The following is a 16,911-nucleotide window of genomic DNA, read 5'->3' on the forward strand; positions in this document are numbered from 1 at the left end:
TTCACAATAATTTAAGAGGCTTTAGTTCAGATCACTCTAAACTCTGTTGCTTCCACTGCATATAGAAGAGTTTGGACTGCAGGTGGAGAATTGATTTGCAAAGTGGCTGCAATAGCTCCACTCGGAGTGTGTGGGCTCTCCTGGCTGTTCCTGGGCTGCCTGACAGTTATAGGCCAGGGATATTTATATGGCTGTACAGGGAAAATAGGATCTGTAAATTGGTATTGTATAGAGCCAGATAGCTTTTCAGTGGACAATAGGCTGTTTCATTATATCAGAGCTTGCTAACACTTTGCACTCTTCTGAGCTTCAAAAAGCTGAAATTCTACTTTGCCATTAGAGTTGGTTCATCTATTACGTGGCCTCAGTAATGTTATTTGGAGGTAAGTCTTGGAGAGTGAAAATGCCTTAAAGCATAAAAATGGAGGGGTAATATAGTGCTGTAGGTGTCAGTCTAGTATTCATCACTGTGAGAGGTTTATCTTCATTTTATTCTAATTGAGAAGTGAGTCTGATGTTTGAAAAGCCCAAAATTACAGATGCTTATGTGTTGGAATGGCTATTGTCAAAGTATGGAGGGAAAGGCACCCTGTCGTTGCAGTCTTTTAAAAATGATTTGTTGAAAATTGACTTTGAGTGTTCGTACTGGAGGTCAGAGTTCTCTTTAGAGGCTTCTGCTTCCACAGAAATATCTAGAAGTACCACAGTTATGCCTTGCTATTAAAGGAATGATTTTGTTACAAATACTTACCTGGCAGCGCTTTTGATTCATTAAAATGGGAAAAATAAGTGGAGCAAAACAGCTGGGACAATTTCTAAGTAAATTCATCAGTCATTCAGGAACTATGCATTTAAAATACCTATAAATAATAGAATGCTCCATCTAAATGGAATCCTTTTATTGATGTGTAAGTACAGTGTCACCCTGAAATTTCTTTAACGTATCATTTCCTTGTGTTTAGAATCACATCAGGCAATTTATATTATTTCTAATTTTTCTACTTTATTTTAACAGCATTATTTTGAATGGTGTGTGAAATCAAATTGATACACACAGTTGTTAAGCTTTAAAATTACTTTCAGGTAACAAATAATTGTTTTGGAAACTCTGTTCCTTCACTCAATTTTTTTATATTATCTCGAGGACTGACAAAATAATTGGATAACTTCTGTGGTTTGCCACTGGCACTTGTAAATTCCCTTTATTCATATTCTTGCAATATATTCTCTTAAATATCTTCTTTCCACACTGATGGTGTTGATGGGACTGCTGATCCTACAAAAGAAGACAGGACGATGGAAATGGGGAAAGTGAAATACTGAGAACCCAGTGTTTACTTTTTATTGTCTATGTTTAGTTCTCCCACGTTTACAAAGAATAAATAAATTGTTTAAGTTTGCATGTGGAAAAAAAATCTGTGATTTTTTTTAAATTTTGTTCTAATAGATAAAAAGATGGCCTATCACAAAGTGAATGCAGACCAGAGAGCACAGGGGCACTCTCCATACCTTGACAACGATGAGCTCCAAGCCACAGCGTTGGAACTGGAATGGGACATGGAAAAAGAGCTGGAGGAGCCTGGCTTTGACCATTTCCGACTGGATAGTGCAGTCCAGCATCACCTGGGAAACTCCCAGAGCCCTGACCTTGATCTCGAGCCCATCCAGACTTCATCTTCTCCCAAAGGAAGATTCCAGAGGCTTCAGGAAGACCCCGACTACATCTCACACTACACGAGACAGGCACCAAAGAGCAATCGCTGCAGTTTTTTTCGGATACTGAAAGTATTTTGCACTGCTTTGATTTTATTTATTTTTGGAATTGTGATAGGATATTATGCTCGCAAGAAATGCCCCTCTCCCCCAGCATCTCAAGAACCAAATAATCCTCATATCTACCATGAAATTCTCAAGGAAATCAAAGCTGAAAATATTCAACAGATTTACAGGTATGTACCTTGGCATGTTTTTTTGTCTAAATGCAATTAGGTACCAGTGTTAAGGCTTTATGTGATTTGTTTTATGTGGAATCATATTTACAAACCTTGACTTTTTCTTCATGTTCAGTTTTCTCATGATGCTTGGGAAGCTTTCATAAGAAAACTAGTGGAATTTACTCATATACAAAAGTAGTTGAATTTTTAATAATGTAAATTTGTGTTAAACACAATAGTTTTGCTTTAGCAGCGTTCTGTTACTAAATATGTTATTATCTTTAATGTACATGAATTGAAAAACATAGATTATTCAAAGTGAATAGAAATATAAACAATAGAACAACTGTCCTAGGTCCAACTGATTGCCAAATAACACTGTTGAAAAGCAAGGTTTATATGATGTTTTGTAATATTTGGTGCTTTAAAATAATTCCTGACTAATTTTTGGCACAAAAATGAAACCTGGCTTGTGGTTTTATCTAAATGGTGAATTAAACCTTTAGTCTGCATTGCTTTAGGATGAAAAAATTGGCCTCTGCACTCTGAAAGACCACGATTTGTTTATTTTTTATTCTTTATAATCTGTTTTAAGAACATAAATTGTTGTAAAATATCTGCTGACTGGGGTTTGATTTTATTTTTTTCCATGTGGAATCTTTTCACTGCTTTGAAAGTTTATATAACATGTTCATATTAGAGTATAATCACTTTTCTGTAGCGGTGAGTGTGGAAGAAACTAGGTTTTCCTTCCAACTTTTGTAAGTTATTTGAGGGGACAGAGGAGCTTATTTTGGCTTCTGGAACAGAAAGTTCCTTTCTCATGATAAAGGCAATGCATTGCAGATTTTTTGATCAGTACCAGTTCAGGAGCAGCAGAACTTAAAAACCTGAGGTTAGAAAAGATTGTTGTCATGGTCATCCAAAGAGGTCTTCTTGAGTAGAGCAAAAATACATTTGAAAGTAACCACAGGAGTGTTCTAACAATATTGTCTTTTATTGTATCTGCTAAATCAAGTCCTAAATCCTGACGTGGTTAATACAGTGTTTTGAGCCAACACTGTTACTAAATTCAAGGGAAAAAAAGTAAATATGCAGGATTTCATGTCAGTTTTCATGTGCTGAACTGACTCTACTTTAGACAGACTAATCATTTTCATAATGGGAAAGGGTACAGGTGATGAAAAATGCTGATTTTTCTTCTTTTTATGTAAAAAATTAACTTCTTTGTCTTTTCAGGGAGTCAATTGAAATGAATGCTGTCATTAGGCTTAGTCATGACAAAAGTATTGGAATAAACTAAGCCCTGAGATTAGGTATTACACAAATTACAGCAAATTGCTGACATGTCTGTCAAACTCAGGATAATACTTTGTCTTTGGGGACTGGGAGTTGCTTGCCATTTTATTATTTCAAAGAGTGGTTTAAAAAGATCCCTTTTCAAACTCTTCATCACTTGTCAAATGATTTCAGCCTTCTATTAGGATATTAGTGAGAATCTGGACTTTAACTGAAATGAATTATATGAATACTTTGGAACTTAAAAAACATATTATATAGTTGCTAGCCTTTTACATAATTTTTAGTATTTGATTTTTTTTTCTATTTAATGGCATGATTTCAACAAATGTAGTCAAGCATTAATTCAGCTGCCTATCAATTCTGTATATAAATATATAATCAATGCTTTTAGTATACTGCATTACCCACAAGATTTTTCTTAAGCCAACATTTTGATCTGAGACAGATTTTATCCCATGTTGTTTTAAGTTGCTTTTTCTCAACATCTGTTTGGCAATAGTCAGAGACTGCAAGGAAACCTGTGTGTGTTTAGCCCCACAAGTACAGAACATGCAACATATGTTGCTTGGGTAAAAAAACCCACAACTCAAACCTGACAATGTCAATATATGTTATTGGAAAACTTCTTTCAATATAATACTTTGAGTTATTAGGAAAGTGGCAGCTGCTTAGCTTGCAATTTCTCTTCTACCTGTTACTGGGAATGACATTAATTTAATTATCTTTGTTTACTATTTAGATCAGACTCAGTAATGGTAAAGGATTTTGCTAACTATCCTGAGAAAGGAATTGGGAGGAAAAAAAAACCTGTTTAAAAGACACAGAGTTGCCAATCATATTGTCCAAGCAGACATCACCTCAGTGTGCTTGCAAGTCTGGAGTGGGAGCTGTTCACCCCAACGGGGGTGAAATCTGCTTGTGATCAAATGAAGCTTTGAGGATTGGGACCCTCTGGGCTTCTAAAGGGGTGGCAGAAGTGCAGCAGTGGACTTGTGTTTGCTTTGTTGAGATTTGTGGATTTTGTGAGTTGAATGAAACCTGTCTACCAATCCATGTTAGGAATGGAGGATCATTGCTGCCCAGGGAAATGGTTTAGTCTCCATCCCTGGAGGGATTGAAAAGGTGTGTGGATGTCTTGGAAGTGCTGGGTTAGTGTTCTTGTCCAGCTTCTCCACTGGAGGCTCTTGGTGGGAGCCGATGTGCAGCTCTTCTGTCAGGCCCATTCTGCCTGTCTACATCAGCCAGGTCCATGATAAGCATTTTTCCCAGCAGACACACTAGAAATCATTAGGTAAGAAAACTCAGCGTTGGCTTTTATTCCTTAAACTTTGCACCTTGCTTCCCGTGAAATGTCAATGTTACGGAATTTCCGTGCAATTTAGCACAGTTGTAATTACTGGTCTTGGCCACGTTCCTAATCAATGATACAGCCTAAGTAAACATTATATCTGTAAGCCTTTCTGAACACTTCCCCCCGCCCCCTGCAGGGAGGTGCTTGCAATGTTGACAGGAAAAAGTTGAAATCGGTTTACTCCTGATGTTTCAGGGGTTTCAAGAGGTGTTAAGTTGTGAGAGGTGCCTGAAAGGGGAGAAGGAGTTGTCACCAAAAAACTTAGAGTTTTTCTTCATCCTGCACGTTGCTTTTTACATGCTGACAAAAATTGGCACAAATACTGTTAATAGGACTCAATCAGTAAATCTAATGATTTAGCAGTATGAATACTAGATTTGCTCAGATAAATATTTATGACATAACCTGCTCCATAATACAGGAGATTCAGAACTGGTAAAACCAGACTTAATTCTGCAAACATCACTGGGCTGATAGGAATCCAGTAATTGTATCTGTCTGTGCCATGAATATGGCTTCTCCCAATTTTCTTTCTTTGTTCTATATGTCCTTATGAGAAGGGCATAAATCCCACACCCAAAAGAGACGAGGTGGAAGTTGAAACATAAAATACTTTGGGTGCTGTTTAAATTTATATCCATAACTAGCAGAACTTAGCAGGACAAAACAGATGGATAAAGCTGGTAAAACTGATAGGCTGACAGCAGGTTATCTCCTGGGACAGCTGGGTTGAGACTCCATGGCAAGACTGAGTTCTCAGAGCCCTTTTAGAGAGAGCGTGTCAAGAGGGCAGAGCTGGAGGGTCTTCTGTGCTTTGAGTCTGCACCATGCTCCCTGAGGAATGTGTCTACAGCTCCAAAGCACAATCATTAGCCTAGGAAAGGTCCTGTTTTCAAAAGTGATGAATGTTTTTAGATGTGGAACTCTCTATAGTTTATAATAAATGTCGAAGGTCGTAAGAGTCAGACTTTCAAAAATACAGAAACACCCAGTAATTTCACTAAGTGTGCTGTTAATTCTCAAAAGGAAATTTGCAATTAAAAATTTCACAATTCTCACTGAAATCTGACTTTTTAAAGCTACTTTTTAAAATGGCATTTAGATTTCTAATATCACTGAAGTGCTTTTGAAAATTCATCTGATTTTTCCTTCTCGCCCTGTATAAAAAGGGGGATGCTAAAGAAGTGTATTTTTATTCTGTTGCTACATATCTGGGTATGTATGTAGATTCAGGGTAAAATGGTAAACATTTGAGTTTTGTGCAATTGAACTTTGAGTTTTTTCAGTTAAGAGTTGAGTTTAAAATTATTAACAAAATCTAAAGGGACAGGGCAATAAAACCACAAAAAGTAGCAGAAATGCAGTCTTATCAAAGACCTCTATGATTATAATTATCACTATTATCCAATTTGGCACCTTTTTCTTAGAAAATACATATTGCATTGCATCTTTAATTTCTTTATTGAGCATTTCAGTAGGGAAGTATGAAAAACGGTATTTTTATTTTATAAGAAATTATTTCAGTTGGGTTGCTCCAAAACCAGGTAAAAATGAAACTATCCTAGTTTATTTAGAGAATGTGGGGTATCAGAATTTTTTACGGTTGTAATTTTGGATTTGACTTTTGCAAATTAAATGGATAAACAAAGATTCATGTTGAATAGTAAGAATTAAAAAAAAGGCAGTTGTGTTGATGTCAGTGATAACTCTAGCTTATACATTGTTTGTCAGATCAGCCAATTCACTCTGACGTTTTTAAAATTCTTGTAACCTTATTCTGCTTTACTCAATAATTCCACTCAGCAGTCATATGTCTTGGTTACTATTAGATTCACAGTTTCTTGGATACATTTTTCCATTATTAAAACTGGGAGGGGGCACAGAGAAAGGAGTCTTTGCTTTGCTCTCCAACCAGTCTATAGAGCGGCTCCTACATTTCACCTCTGGTTTTTATCCTGTATGTTCTCACTCAAATGCTTTCTTCACTATCATTTTTTCCCCTCCTCGAGCAATAGGGAGGTTTAAATCCCTTTGTAATACCTGTAGTTGTAACTAACTGTCCTTTAGAGACATATCTGTTCCTTATTCCAGCGGGTAATATCACCTGCAGAATCTCCCAAATCCATCTCTGGCAAGAATTGATTTGTCATTGGTGCCTGTTGCCAGCCATAACTTCAGCTTAATTCTTCAAAGGGCTTGGGAGGGCAGGCAGCAGCAGCTCTCCTGTGCAGTCATGGCCAAAGAACAAAAGTGCCTGTGCAGTGAGAAAAGGAGTTTGCTTGTTATTTTCTTTAAGTGAGAAACTTCCATACACAACTGTTTGTTGTCCCTGATCAGTTGTAACCAGTACTGTTAAAACCTTGGAGCTTCAAACCTTTTCCTCGGGTTTGTGAGAAACACGTATCTGAGGAGCAAAGAGAGCTTAGAACTTCTTGAAAAGTTTGAATTCTGGAGGTTTGGACTGAATTAAATTTACAGGCTGCTGAATTAGATTTACAGGCAAGTTGCCTTTGTCCCAGGAATGAGAAATCACAGCAGAAGCAGAACCTTTCCTTCTAAGGGAGAGGGATGTGTGGAGAGAAAGGAGGGCTCCGGTGACTGCTGCCCTTGGGAAAGACCCATTTGTCCCTATTCCTGTTAATAGTTATTATTAATTAACAGCTCCCTCTGACCAACCCCCCCCCCCGGGCTGCTGGCAGCAGTCTGCTGGCCTAGGCTGCTCTCATTCCACTTATGGTCAGAGCAGTTGTCTTTGTGTCCCTTGTACACAACCAAATTCTGGTTTTTGTCATGCCAGCAGCTGAAAAATGCTCTGCAAAAAGCAAATCTAAATGGGAACTCCTCATTTCCCTCCTGTATGTTAGTCTCAGATATTTATTGTATTGTATATGCAAGTATTAAATCTAGTTAGGCTGAGTCTGAAGTCATGCCTGCTGCATCTTTAGGAATGGATGTTGGCGTGTTCCTGGGTAACCAGCAGCTAAGTGAGCTCAATAGATTTATTTCATTCCCACACTGTGGAATCACTTGGGATTCTCTTCATTCACATGATAATTTTGAATGTGTATTTATAAGTACAAAGGCCCCTTTGAAGGGAGATAAGAGTAATGTCAAACATTACTTATCCTCCTGCTACCTGCCCAGCAGAGAATGGCTCTGAGAACACAGGGAGGTGTCTTTTGTGGAACAAAGATGCCCTGTGTGACCCAAGTGGTATCTGTGGAACAGTGACTTGATAAACTTAGGCTTCAGATACCCACTTACGTCAAATGTGATTTCTTTTTATACCAAAAAAATAGGCTATATCTGTACTTCAGAGGTGTTAAGAGGAAAGCTTGTCTGTTTTATAGGTTTCTTTGGTTTCATTCAGTTGTTTTTTTTTTATTTGCCAAACGTAGCTCTCTCATTTGTTTTGTTTTCTGTAGATGAAAGAAGGAAGCATTATACTGATATAATACTTGACAAAGAGGTGTATTTTTGATCCTGTTAGGGTCAGTTACAGATATACTTATAATATTCCACTTCTTTGTTGAAGAAATGTCTTAGCTTATGGTTTACTTAACATTGAAAGGACATGTTTCATGTTTCAAGTCCACGATGTATTTCACTAAGAACAATTTTTCCTCTTGTATTTTTTTTGTTTTGGTTTGGTTTTTTTTAATGGCAACCATAAACATTTATTGATTTATTTTTTTTTTAGATGTTTGATTTGGGAAATTATTTGCAGTGCAGTCTAATTTTTATGTATGATTTTTACTGTATCCTTGGTAAATTAAGTACACAGTGTGGCCTTAAAATAATTTTCCTAAGCGATATCTGTGTGATTTCCTGAGCAACAAGTATTATATGGTAATGAATTAGAATCAATAAGCTGTATTATGCCTGCTCAGCATAATAAGTGATAAGTCCCTTGACAAATTTCCTTATCTGTCACAGCTCACACGAGTGGCTTTGGTCTTACTGCTCCTTTTTCAAAGCCAACATACATTTTTCTGCTAGGGAACACGGAAAGGAAAGCTCAGTTGGGCCAACTTCCTGATTTATCTTTAAAGACAGGAAATGAATTTAATTTTGTGTTTCACATGTAAGAAAGTAAAAGAGATTGACAAACCCCAGAAACCTTCTCTGAAAAGAGAAGAAGGCAGAAGGCAGATTTGTGTCTTGTATTTCATGTCCTATGTAAACATCATATGTTATCAGTGAGAAAAGTGGGAATGAGCTTTTGGAATATTTTCTTATAAACATCTAATTCCAGGAAATGTATTTTATGGAACAACTGCGTGTGTATATATAGATATATACATAGATATAGATATAAATACAAATAGATAAGCTAATTTTGAATTTTGGAAGATTACATGTATTTATTCCATAAATCTGTGTTTTTGGTGCTAGAGTGTCTGTTTCAATGAACGATTTACAAGCTCAGGATGCGAATCTGGGAGGGGAAGATGGGAGACAGCTCAGTACTGCTGAGAGTTTACATAGGACACAGGGGACAGTCCTGTTCTGCATGAGGGGAACAGGATCTGACAGTGAACTTTTCCTGTTGGGGTGCTTTCCTACCTGGTGCATGTTGGTGCAGTGCCTCATGTTTTCTATAAGGATGTGACATCAGGTTTTTGATAGGTTATAAAGTACAAACGAATTTTGCTCCGATCACTTGTTTTTGAACTGCACGATCTTACTTATTTCAAAATTAAAGATTACCGAGCTGAAATTGCCTCACACTTCTCATAGCAGAAGTGTGGTTAGGGTTTAGAGAGACAACCAATTTCTATGGCCATTAGCTATCTACATCTTTACCATACTGCTGGAAGTGCGGGCAATTTAGAGCCAATTAGGATAGCAATTCTGAATGGCAACAAGTACTACTTTTCCTAATAGATGATGAAATGAGCTGTGCCAGCATGGGTGAGGGAGCAATTTGCTTTTTAAAGGTCTAGCATTCCTCGCTCCTGCCTGCTTGGGGTAACAGAGGGATTGGGGCGGGACTGATGGTGCCTTGAATCCTCCTGTTATCTGGGCTGCCCCAGGACATCTGGCTCTCCTCTTTGCTGTGGGTGTCTGGTGCTGTTCAGAAAGCTCAGATTTTCAAGGGATCCATTTCTGTTTCAGCATGACAAACTAGAATGGGTGGTGAAACATCTATGGATTTTAAGAATCCATACATTTTAAGAAACTTTTGATGAGTGGTAGGCCCTGTATTTGACTTTACCTGAAAAACAGAAATGCTTGACTAGATATTTCTCAGTGATTCTGATGCTAATACTGGCTAAAAGGCAGCAGTTAGAGTCTAAAGAAGTATCTACATTGCCATCTATAATTTTTATAGATTTAACCAAACCACATTTTTCCTAACAGAAAGAATCTGAAGGACAAAAAAACCACACAACTTGCTGAGATGACAACCAGTTTTCCTTTTAGACCAATTGCTTCCACTTGGGAAATACCACAGGATGCAGAAATTGGAGAAAGTTGCCCTTTACTGTCCAGTCCTTGCAACTCCATACAAGGACAATCAGCAATTTTGGCTGGTGGTCCCAGGCAAATGTTTATAATGATACTGAGGAATAAACTTTCCAGAACAACCCCCCCTTAATGCAATTAGTAGCTTTAGTTACACGGACTATCTCCTAATTGCCTGAACTACTGCAGGAATTTGGTCTTGCTTAGTTGACAGTGTTGCCTCAACTTCCCAGCGATCCAGTGGCTGTGTCCTCAGAGGAGATGGTGCCATAGGGCATTGCAAAGAGATCTTAAAACTTCCAAAGCATCAAACACGGGCAGATTCCTGTTTAGGATTCATCTCTCACAGCAGCGTAAAACTATTTGGTACTCTTGAGATCCAGGCTTTGAGTGGAGTGCTGCAATTCCATGGTATGCAATGCAACAATTAGCAATTAGTTTCCTGCCTGTACACATAAATCAAATTAACAAAGCCTTGAGGGGAAAGAGTTTTCTCAGCCCTTTTTGGTGGTGCTTTGACATCCAGTTCCCTGCCGTCAGCACCTATGACAGCTATTTACTAGAAGCCTGCTAATAAGTTGGACTGCTCCCGAATTTAACCGGGAGCAGCAGGGCTGCAGTTTGTTGTGCTGTAATAAGTTATTGTTCATGCAGCATTTGTAGCTGCAGGTTGCTAAGGAGCATTGCTTGGGATCGATCAGGGATAATGAAATTGATATTGTCTGAATAATAATCAATTTTAATAATAGTATTCTACAATAGTCTTGCATTAAGGGGCTTCTGTTCTCAGTTCAATTCTCTTTAAAAGCTGATGAGTTTCTGAAGTGTAGGAGCTACCACACTGAAACAAATATGGAATGTATTGAAAAGTTAGGGTCTTCCCTGGTGATATTGGGACTTGTGTAGTGTTAGACTTCAAAATTAAACAAGTTGAATTTTTTAAATTTCTGGAGTGCTGATTATGGAAAAGAAATCAAATGATGCCTCCTCCTGTGTGTATGTCTGATTTTTCTCAGTCTCAATAATGAGTAATCTTTAAACATGAGAGAAGTCTCATCCTTCCTATAAGCTGATGTTTCCTTTGAACACATGTAATTGCCACAAATTTACAAACACATGATTTCCTAATGAACTAGTTCCTGTCCAAGTTAAAATACTGACTCATAATGTGCTTGTTTTATGAGTATTTCTTCAAGGCTGAAAAGGTTGTAATTTTCCAGTTAGATGAAAATTTTCTCTATCCATTATTTTTTTTCTTTTAGTGAAATAAAAAAATTGAAAAGTGTATTGAAATGTCTCTGTCAAAATAGTGTGTTGGAATGGCTCAGAAGTGAAATTGTTTAGAAATCTTGTTTCTTGGTGACTTCATGTGACTTCATGATTTTTATTCCTAGCTGGGGTATTTGGGGTGTGTGTGCTGATGTTTCCCACCAAAGCAGTGTCTGTTCCTGGACCAACTCCATGTCTTCGTTTATCTTTGGGGAAAGTTTGTTACTGAACAGAATGGAGGAGATAACATTAACAGAAGTGAGCAGGTAGCATTTGAAGATCTTACTCATTTTACCTTTTATAATGGGTGCTCAAACTCTGTTAGCCTACAGGGTATTTAAGTGGGTTGTGTGAAGCTTCAGGGAGAAGGTCACTGTTACTTTAGGGGTCAGGACCCCATCAAAGACTGACTTCTTTCCAGCAAATTTGAGAAGTCTCTTCAGAGATGAGTTTGTGTGAATTGTAGTATTTTTGCTGAGATCTTGTTCTAGAGAAAAGAAGTTAGGGGATGGCTGAAGACTGCTGCAGTAATCCTCCCTTATAATACAGAATTGATGAAATGGCCAGAGTTTTGATGTTACCTTGGCTCAAGAATCCAATACTGGTGTTATGCTCTAGGGAAATTTGAGCCTGGAGAAGCCCAGGACTGCTCCAGGATGTGAAGAGGGGAGACAGCTGGAAGAAGGATCGATAGTTAGAAATATATAAGGAGTCCATGAAAATGTCAGTGTGCCTTTGGTGGAAATTGCTTTCTTTGTTCCAACAGGGCATCTGTGATTTAGCAGAGAGCTCAGTAACAGTTGTGGCCGAGGCAGGAACATCTTCCCAGTGGTTCTGGAATCTGTTTCCTCTTCAAGGCTGTGTGAGCCAGGGCTGATGCAGTGCAGATTGAGAGCATTTAATTATTTAAATAGTTGGCTGAGTGCTATTTGCAAGCAAAAGGTGGTAGCACTTGGAAGTTGCTTGTTTTATGGCCATTTGTTAGTAATAGTTATTGAATGCTTTTATTTTTAATAAGTGCTAACCCAGGTGATGGGCCCTGTGATGTGCATTATTAAATGAATAGGCAAGCTTCAAAAAAGGCCATATGGGTCATGGACAAAGTTTCTGTTCCCTGTCAACTATTTAGGGAACAAAGCAAGGAACTGAATTATTCATGATATACTTAGTGCAAGGCAAATGGAACCTGCTGCTGTGTTGCTAGCTGTGCAAATAGTGACCTAAAATATATAAATGGTCTTCTGTAGCATCATGCTTGTTTTTCTTTACTAATATTTCCAGAAACTATTTAAGAAAATTAAATCCTGTGTCAAAAAAAAATTTACATCTGCATGGTTCCTCGGGATCCTAGCACAGACCCTGTGGGGAATTTTGTTTCTGAATTATTCAGTTTATGTGCTAAGAAGATAGATAAGACATGATGTTAATAGTGGTATTTGTTTTGTTATCGTGGAAAACTTTTTTCTTTTTTTTTTAATTAAATAACTTTTGTAAAGTCTTTCCTACAGACAGAAATATATATGTAGAGTTGTCCATTTATATATGGGGGTTTGTACCTAGGTGAATACATAGATGTAATTTTGGATAATAGCTGAAGTTCTGTCATTTACACAGCACTTCTCAAAGCTGTCATATGTTGTAGTACCACTTGTCTGGTACTGTAGTACCACTTCTGCCTGTGGTTGTGGCTGAAACCTGAATACCTTCTAGTCCCAGGGCCAGAAGTACTTCTTGTATTCATAGTTCTTTTGAAACTGTAGGAACTCAAAGTGATGACTGTGTTAAAAATGCCCAGAGAGTTATTAAGGACACAGTTCTGCACTAAAAGAGGGGCCTTTACACCTAATATAGTTACTTATTTAGCATTTGACCAGAAATAAATATAGCTTGGGGGGCTTATCTCGTTCATATTGACATAAGTATTATATAGAACGTAAGATTAAATTAGCTGATTACAGTGCAGAAGTATCTCCACATGAAAATAGATGCCTGGACTTCCTAGTCTGGTGTGGTAAAAAGCTACAACAAGAATCAAGCATTAAATTACAAGTAAAAATATACAGCACAGAACAGGTGAAGAATGGAACCAATTTCATTACGACTTTGTTGTGTTGTTGGATGTTCTTTAGCCAGACTGTCATCGTAGGGTTCAACACAAGGCAGAATATGTCTGTGGCATAGAAAACGTCAGGTGAGGTGATCTAGTGATTCCTTCCTAATGTCTTTTTTCCAATCTCTGTGTTTCATCAGTCTTTTCAAATCTTGTATTGAAGTATACTGAGATCAATCAAATTTGTTACTTGTACTGAAAAGATCTTGGAGTACAAGTTTGAAACCAGTAGTTAGTTCTTTGGATGTGAATGAACAAGGCAGTGCTGTTCATTCTCTTTACTAATAATAATATGAGGACATTATGAAAAATTTTCCTACTTTCAGATACAAACCCGGAATATAGATCCCTTCTTTTTTTAATCCACAAATTAATAGGAAATTTTTTGAAATTGGATTTCTTTTTTTTTTTAACAAGCAAGTTAACTTTATATTTTTGACCCCATTGTAAAATTGCCATTGGCACCTATGAGCTGAGAGTTGTGTATAGCCTGTACACTTAGCCACCCATCCCACTGCCTGCACGTGGGTTTCTGGCAGAGAACAAAGCAGTTCTTAAAATACACTTCAGAGGCTCAAGGCTGCACTGATGCCTCTGCCTCTTGTCAGCTGTGGTCAGGTGAGATCAGATTCTGCAGTTCTTCCTTAGCTAGCTTCTAAAAAAAGACAATGATAATTATATCTGATACAGGCTGCTAGCATTAACTCCTAAATTTTTGGAATTTTCCTTTATTCTTCAGCTGTTTTAGCTAGGATGCCTGAGAGGGCTTGATATTAATATTCTATTCTGATTAACAAAGCAAACTAGAACAGAGGGTTTGGGCTCTGGTGCCTGCAGGATTCAGCACAGAGGCCAGAGCCAGGCACTGGAAGGCATAGGGAGCTGTTTGTGGCACTGCCACGCCACCTGGGCATTATCTGGGATTTGCAGTTCTCCACTGGCAAAACTACCTTTTTTTTTTTTTTTTTTTTTTTTAGAAACACTCTCTTAAAACAAGAATCATTTGGTATTATTTTAGAAATTCAAAGCTTAATAAATTAAATCCTCCTTTAGTCTTACGGCTTTGGAAATTGGTTTTACATGCTTTTGTCATGTCCCATCTGGATTAGCCTAACTCCTTTTTCCCAGTTCTTGCCAGTGCTGCCACAGCCATGTACAGATCACTCACAGTGGCTTCCTGAGGATAAATGGATAAATGAGGATTATGAAGGTTTGAGTCTCTCTTCTGTCTCTCTCCTTTCCTCCTGACTCAGTAGGTCTTGAAGTTCAAAAGGTTTTGCTGTGTGGGAAATAGTTAATTGGATCAGGATGAGTCATACCCAGGATTAAAAGCTGCTGGTAGGGTTGGATCCCTCCCCCTTAGTTAGCATAATTAAGACTGACATTAAAGATCAAATTATCCTGTACCAAATTAGAGCCTCAGGTAAGTGAGGAACTCTTTAGTGACATTTCCGCCCAGTGCTGTCCCTGCCTTGCTAAGGAGGCTTTGGGGTCCTACCAGAGGAGCCTCGAGGTGCCCTGGTGCTCCAGAGCTCTGGGTCTAGTTTGTGGAAGGCTCCTCCTTGCCCAGATACCTCCCCAACATTGTAAAAACTGGTCATTTCCCAGATCACTTTGGGGGAATTTCAGAATTTTTCTAGCAGGACTGTGGAATTGCGTGTGTTAAATCCAAATGCCTTGGTACTTGGCTGTCTTTCCTCAGTGACCTTTCCTGGACTGCCTGGGGGAAATCCCTGGGTCCTTCCAGGGCATCCCAACTGAGCTGGGTCTGCTCCTCCCAGCAAAGGGTGTGATGCCACCAGCATCTTCTGACTTCTGAGGGCCTTCATGAGCTGCCTTTGCTCACGGGTGCTTGGTTTCTCCAAAACAGCCGACTCTCTTTGAGATCTGGTCCCATTTGCATCGTATCAGACAAGAGCAGCTGACATTCCTGAAACACCTGATAGCATAGAAGGGTATTCTTTAAAGGTTTCTTTACACACTTACTCTGAATTTATATTACCCTCCAAGGAATTCAGGGTGTTTGCATTGAAATATGGCTACTGAATAATCCAGTCTGCGCTGAAAGAATTAACTTCAGCATAAGGTTATATACTGGATCTTTTGGAGCATAAAGGCATTTTAACACCTTTTATTCATTGTGTGTTAGACACTGGTTTCTGGCTGCATTATATTATGTGACTCTTAGTTCAGCAGAGATAGAAAACAGATTTATCTGAAGATGAGTCTTAAGTATTTGTTATGTGCTGTTGTGCCACTCATGAAGAGTGACTTCGAGATGAGAATGGCGTTATTCCATCAGTAATTCAAGATCTATTACCCTGAAGGAAAAATAGTTTCTTTTTCTAGGATGAGAGGAAAGTAATTTTACACATAGAGGGATGGTAATAATTGCCATAAGGCTCGCTGTAGCTCTACACAAATAGTCCCAGTTTCTTATGCCAGAATGTGATACAGGATGTAAATAGTGGCTCATAAACCCAGTAAAAAGATAACTTAAAAGAAAAAGTGTGACCTTAGCAAGAATTACAGGGCAGCTATTCCAGAAGCAACAAAAGTATATTGTTGTACTGTTTGTAATCCTTTAAAGAGATGACTTGAGAGTAATGGGAAATTAGTGTTCTTTGCTAGATTCACCTCCAGCTGCAGGATGCATCTTTATGCTTTTTGGTATTACAAACAAGATATTAACTTCTCCTCAGTTATGAGTGCTATTAAAGTTTGCCAGAAAAAGCTCTTATTTTTCTTTGTCCCCACCAATGTTTGAAATCATGGAAACACTTGTGTGTGTCCAAGCTTTGTTAGTTATTATTATAGCTGAAAGGGAGCTAATTGAACTCTGTTAACATGTTTTTGAGGCAGTATTTAAACTGCCCTGGGAATATTTGACAATACACAGTAAAATCAAATGTTTTCTACTTACAGTATTATTTGAGCACTAACTTTGCGAGAGACCATATTCTACTAGTTACAGAAAACTAGATATGGAAAATTAAAGTGAGAACTTGCTTACAGGTAATTATGTGGCTCTGCTTGTATGTAATGGAGGAAAACTTCATGGAGAAGTCCTTATTTGATCTCTAAGGCAATATAATAAAGTTTTCAGTTGCTTTTCTCTGTTTACCAGAAAAATTTCAGACCCACTGGAAGTATTGTCTCTCACCAGTCTTGAATACATGCAAATGTTAAAATATAGCTTCACAAAATTGTTATCTCTATAATCCAAAGTCTGAGTTTTCAGAGAAGGCTTAATTATTTAGGAAAAGTGAAGAGTGAATGAAGACAAGAAAGGCTCCTTGATGGTATTCATTTTGAATGCTTTTCAGAATGTGTATTCTATAGTAATGTTTAGATTTCATCAAATTCATTGTCTTTCTTTTATTTTTCCTTTAAAGAAATAACTAAACAAAAGACAGGATGAATTGTTACATGCACATTATTATGCACTGGGAATCCGAAATGTCTAGTTTAATGCT

At 37.9% G+C, this 16,911-nt stretch overlaps 1 protein-coding gene across 1 annotated transcript in view; it reads left to right on the forward strand.

The window, feature by feature from the left end:
- Positions 1 to 370: 370 nt before the first annotated feature.
- NAALADL2 (N-acetylated alpha-linked acidic dipeptidase like 2) overlaps positions 371 to 16,911 on the forward strand; it is a 241,426-nt gene continuing 224,885 nt past the window's right edge. The window contains exons 1-2 of the mRNA XM_029962326.1: positions 371 to 383; positions 1,448 to 1,949. Of these exons, the coding sequence (XP_029818186.1) occupies positions 371 to 383; positions 1,448 to 1,949 (515 nt within the window). The remainder of the gene's footprint in view (positions 384 to 1,447; positions 1,950 to 16,911) is intronic.

Source organism: Manacus vitellinus, unplaced genomic scaffold, assembly GCF_001715985.3.
Source record: "Manacus vitellinus isolate BGI_N305 unplaced genomic scaffold, ASM171598v3 scaffold_45_pilon, whole genome shotgun sequence".
Lineage (NCBI taxonomy): Eukaryota > Metazoa > Chordata > Aves > Passeriformes > Pipridae > Manacus > Manacus vitellinus.